At 48.9% G+C, this 5,459-nt stretch overlaps 1 protein-coding gene across 2 annotated transcripts in view; it reads left to right on the forward strand.

Annotated features, from left to right (window-relative positions):
• UNG (uracil DNA glycosylase) overlaps positions 1–5,459 on the forward strand; it is a 12,083-nt gene continuing 6,624 nt past the window's right edge. Inside the window, exons 1-5 of one of the 2 annotated variants that reach the window (XM_017541517.2) lie at positions 1–224; positions 844–1,050; positions 1,608–1,703; positions 4,090–4,187; positions 5,141–5,229. In XM_017541517.2, coding sequence (XP_017397006.1) covers positions 93–224; positions 844–1,050; positions 1,608–1,703; positions 4,090–4,187; positions 5,141–5,229 — 622 coding nt within the window. In that variant the 5' untranslated portion in view covers positions 1–92. Of the gene's footprint in view, positions 225–522; positions 1,051–1,607; positions 1,704–4,089; positions 4,188–5,140; positions 5,230–5,459 lie in introns of those variants that run through there. The other variant, XM_037743163.1, reaches the window with a different exon arrangement.

The following is a 5,459-nucleotide window of genomic DNA, read 5'->3' on the forward strand; positions in this document are numbered from 1 at the left end:
GGGCCCCTTGGCGCCAATTGCTGACCGCCACAGCCAGGACCAGCTTCGCGGGTTCCCCGGCGGCGCGCATTCGCTGCCTCCTCGGCTCCGGGATGATCGGCCAGAAGACGCTCTACTCCTTCTTCTCCCCTAGCCCCGCCAGGAAGCGACACGCCCCCAGCCCCGAGCCGGCTGATTTGGGGACTGTCGTGGTGGCTGTGGCTGAAGAGAACGGAGATGCGGCGGTGAGGCGCAGCGTGGGGCCGGGGCTGGGGTGGTGAAGGGGGAGGAAGGTAGTGGGCCCCGTCTGATTGAGGGCGTGCAGGAGCGCGCCTCTGTCTCCGTACCCTAGCTCCCCTTTCCGAACAGCCCCCACGTGTTCAAAACAGCCGCCGCGGTCACCCCTTGGGCCGCCATGCTGAGGGGTCAGCCAATGGGAACGCGCCTCGGGGTCCAGCGCGCCAATCCGCGCGCCGTAGGCCCGCCTTGCTCGGCCTGCTGTCCAATCAGAAGAGAGGGGGCGGGACCTAGAGGGAAGGTTTTTGCCGCGAAAAGGCCACGTGGGGACGCGGGGGGCGGGTCTGGCGGGGGCGGGGTGTCTCTGTGCAGGGTCCCCAGTCCCCGCGATACCCCTCGGGACCCCGCGGGGACGCTTCCCAGCCTGTCTTCCCGCTCCAGTTTAGAACCTAACTCCCAATTCCCGGGCCAGGCCTAGCCCTGGGCTCCTATTGTCCGGTTTTTCTGAGTCCTGCTCCACAAATGGGCATCTTCTGCCTTGGGCCGTGGGGGTTGGGCCGGAAGCTGCGGACGCCTGGGAAGGGGCCGCTACAGTTCTGGAGCCGCCTCTGCGGGGACTCCTTGCAGGCCAGGCCCGCCAAGAAGGCTCGGGCCGAGCAGGATGAGCCCGGGACGCCACCCTCCTCGCCGCTGAGCGCGGAGCAGTTGGACCGGATCCAGAGGAACAAGGCCGCGGCCCTCCTCAGACTCGCGGCCCGCAACGTGCCCGTGGGCTTTGGGGAGAGCTGGAAGAAGCACCTCAGCGGGGAGTTCGGGAAACCGTATTTTATCAAGGTGAATATGGAAATACACCTTCCATAAGGGTAAATGTGGAAGCTGCCGGCCCTTTGTCTTGTTAGTGTAACCGGCCAAGTACACGTTTCCGTAGGCTCAGGTTGTACCCCCTTCAACGTCCTTTACTCACATAGGGGTTTAAGAAAGCCATGATGTTTTAATCTGCACCTTTATATTGGTTAAAGTTGTTAATGACCCGTGAGATGGTATCATGGCATCATTTTAGCCACATAGTGTGCTGTCCAGGAAAGGCTGGCATAGTAAAACCACCAACCATCCTGAATTGAAACCTGGCTTGACGTTTAAAAAGAAACGGGGAGCAGTGGCACTGTCAGGACCCATCCCAGAGAAAGAGGCAGGGAATTGACCTGATTGGACCACTTAAGTGAGGGACAGGCACTGTTATAGTTTGTTGTTTTTTTAAAAAAAAAGATTTGGATATAAAACATGACCAAGAACTAACGATGTTCCAAATAACATGCCCTAGAAGCTTTCTTATGAATTCTTATGGTTTCCAATGAGAATCTGATTTTAAGTCTAGTTTATCTTTAAATCAGCTAATGGGATTTGTTGCAGAAGAAAGAAAGCATTACACAGTTTATCCACCCCAACACCAAGTCTTCACCTGGACCCAGATGTGTGACATAAGAGATGTAAGTATAAGTTGTTGATGATTTTTATTGGGGAGAAGGAGTCAAATAGTATTTTTAAATTAGGGACACCGGAGTTAAGCCACAGTCCATCATTCAGTAGTAAATAAAACACTGAAATTGTGAGGTTTGGCTGACTGTATTTCAGCCTATATTTACTCTTTTTAATGTTTAACACGTGCTATTTATACAGCAAAAAGGAAAAATATGTACATCCTATGCTCTTATTTCTTTCTTTTTTTTTTTTTTTTTTTTAAATCTGGAAACCTCTCGCAGTGTTACATACTATGGTGGTGCCAATGAAGTTCAAACTGACACACAAAACAGTTCGATGTTTCGCAGCTATAGTCAAACCCACCTTGACCTGACCATGCTGTCTTATAGTCAGCACTTTCAAGCTCTTTACTTTTGGCCTGAACGGTTTTATGGTTAACAGATCCCTTTGCTTTAGTTCATCTTACATAACAGTTGCTGCTTGTCGGCTCTCATCAGTCTCATGTTCAAAAGTCCGTGGGGCCGGGCACGGCGGCTCATGCCTGTAACCCTAGCACTTCGGGAGGCCAAGGTGGGAAGGTCACTTGACGTCAGGAGTTCAAGACCAGCCTGGCCAACATGGTGAAACCCGGTCTCTCCTAAAATACAAAAATTAGCAAGGCAAGATTGGGCACGCCTGTAATCCCAGCTATTCTTGAGGTTGAGGTGGGAGAATCATCTGAACCCTGGAGGTGGAGGTTGCAGTGTGCCCCAGATCACCACCACCACTCTCCAGCCTAGGTGACAGAGCCAGACTCTGGTCTCAAAAAAAAAAAAAAAAAAAACTGTGGCTCTTTACTGTTGAACTATGAAAGCAGAGCAACCCTTTTTAAATAGGGCTGTGTCCTACCTCTCAGCCTTACCTCCAGCTCCCACTCCAGAGCTGGGCAGTGTGACAAACCCTTCCCGACACTTCTGTCTCTTAAAAATCAAGTGGTTGCCTCTGTGGCGCCTCCTTGAATCCTGTTGCCTGCTACCTCTATGATCTGGTTTTCCTAAGATGTATTTAACACCTGCTGATATTGGACTTTTAGGTTTTTTACCCATTTTCCTCCCCCATTTTGTAAACTGGAGCACGAATCTTGTGATTTAATGAATACCTGTGAAATGAAATAGAAGTGAAATAGTTGAATAAACCATCCTGATAAGGCAGCCACGCCTAATACTTAGGAAATCTTGGAAGCTTAATTTTAGAACATGAACTTGGAATCTAGCTCTTTGGTTTTGAAACTAAATTAAACCTCATTAAAATCAGTACTAGTTTGCTTCTTGTTTGAATGCCCTATTCTGAATACCAGTGATCAATATAAACCGAATATTTTGAGAGAATACTCAAAAACAAGTTTCAAACCTGTGAGGATCAGATGGGCCAGTGGGGCTTCTTGACAGACCAGCATTGGGAGAGTGTAGGAGTTTAGGTAGCTCACCCAGGATCCTCCCTCTAGGGCCAGAAGCCCTGAGCCCAAAAGCTGCCCTGCAGGGATGGGTTGTTTCACAAGAGAATAGGTTGGCATGATGTGAGCACCAAGGGGAAGGACAAGTGGTCCCCAAAAGTCTCCTGGGCATGGGAACATCTGGAGCTGGATTCTGAAGGATAGAGCTCGTCAGCTATAGAGGAAGAGTCTAAGAACACAATGAGCAGAAGCTTGAGAATGAAGACTAGATGGGTGGGCACTGGATGGAAAGGATGAGCTGGCCTGTGTCCCAACACTGACTAATAGGGACCTTATTTCATTGCCTCTTGCCACCTATTCCTACGGCCCTTTCTATCTGACCTCGTTCTCTTCTGGGTCTGCCTGTTAGAGGATATAGGGGAGCAGACACCCTCATATGCTGCTGGTGAGAAATCTGAATTGCTTTAACTTGTTGGAAAAATAACTAGGGGTCAGGCACAGTGGCTCATGCCTGTAATCCCAGCATTTTGAGAAGCCTAGGAGGGGGAATTGCTTGATCTCAAGAGTTTGAGACTGGCCTCAGCAACATAAGGGAGACCCTGTCTCTACAAAAAAGAATGTTTTTAAATTAGGTGGGTGTCGTGGTGCACTCCTGTGGTCCCAGCTACTCTGGAGGCTCAGGTGGGAGAACCACTTGAGCCCAGGAGGGTGAGGCTACCATGAGCTGTGATCACACCACTGCACTTCAGCCTGGGCGACAAAGCAAAACCCTGTCTCAAAAAATTAAAAAGGCAGCTAGGTACATATCTTTGAAAGTTTAAAATACACTTATCCTTTGACCAGCAACTCTGCTATTAGCAATCTATGGCATAGAAGTGTTTCATTTGTTTTGTTTATGTTTACGCAAAGGTCTATGCTGCCTACATTACAATATTTAATTCCTGACCCTTGGTGGTTTACAGGTGAAAGTTGTCATCCTGGGACAGGATCCATATCATGGACCTAATCAAGCTCACGGGCTCTGCTTTAGTGTTCAAAGGCCTGTTCCGCCTCCGCCCAGGTACAGATGCTTTACAGATGACTGCAATCCATTCGTGATTCCTTTCAGATGTGTACTTAGCATATTACAAGTGGGACTATCTCAGGCACTTTCACCAGCCTTGGAGGAGGATTTCTCAACCTCAACACCATTGACACTTGGAGCTGAGTCATTCTTTGTTGTGGAGGAGGAGAGGAGTCCTGTGCTATCGCGGGATCTTGAGCTGCATCCTTGGCCTCTACCACTGGATGCCAGGAGCAACCCCCAACTCATGACAATGGAAAATGTGCACACATTGCCAAAAGTCCCTTGGAGGGGGTAAAATCATCCCTGGTTAAGAACCACTGCTTTGGGCTGGGCGCAGTGGCTCACCCCTGTAATCCCAGTCCTTTGGGAAGCTGAGGTGCATGGATCATGAGGTCAGGAGTTGGAGACCAGGCTGGCCAACATGGTGAAACTCCGTCTCTACTAAAAATACAAAAATTAGGCGGGCGCGGTGGCAGGCACCTGTAATCCCAGCTACTCGGGAGACTGAGGCACAAGAATCACTTGAACCCAGGAGGCGGATGTTGCAGTGAGCCAAGATCACGCCACTATACTCTAGTCTGGGTGACAGAGCGAGACTCTGTCTCAAAAGAAAAAAAAAAAAAACACTGCTTTGGAGGATTTGGTGTGTAATATATATACATAAATACGCTAAGGATAGAAAACTGTCACTGAGCAGCAGTGGGGTTGGGGTTGTAACTGCTGGGTTGATTTACTTATGTTTTCCTAAGTGCTCTTCCAAGCATGGACTAAAGTAAAGGCCTTTGGCAGATGGAACTGTTAGACGGAGGACTGGTGCCATATGTGCCAGTGTCCCTTCCAAAGGCTGGCTATAACTTCTAACCTTTTCACATGTGTCTTAGACGTTACTGAACTTTCAAATTATGCCTAAGATTCTGATTTTTGTTTTTCTTGTGGCTTGCTTTCAGTTTGGAGAACATTTATAAAGAGCTGTCTACAGACATAGAGGGTTTTGTCCATCCTGGCCATGGAGATTTATCTGGGTGGGCCAAGCAAGGTAAGCCAGCCGCTGCTAGACCTTTTTTGTTTGTTTGTTTTTGTTTTTTCTTCTTTTGAGACTGAGTCTCACTCTGTTGCCGAGGCTAGATATATTGCAGTGGTGTGATCTTGGCTCACTGCAATCTCTGCCTCCGGGTTCAAGCGATTATTATGCTTCAGCCTCCTAAGTAGCTGGGACCACAGGCATGAGCACCATACCTGGCCAATTTTTTTTTTTTTTTTTTGTAT

Source organism: Cebus imitator, unplaced genomic scaffold (assembly GCF_001604975.1).
Source record: "Cebus imitator isolate Cc_AM_T3 unplaced genomic scaffold, Cebus_imitator-1.0 Scaffold8, whole genome shotgun sequence".
NCBI lineage: Eukaryota > Metazoa > Chordata > Mammalia > Primates > Cebidae > Cebus > Cebus imitator.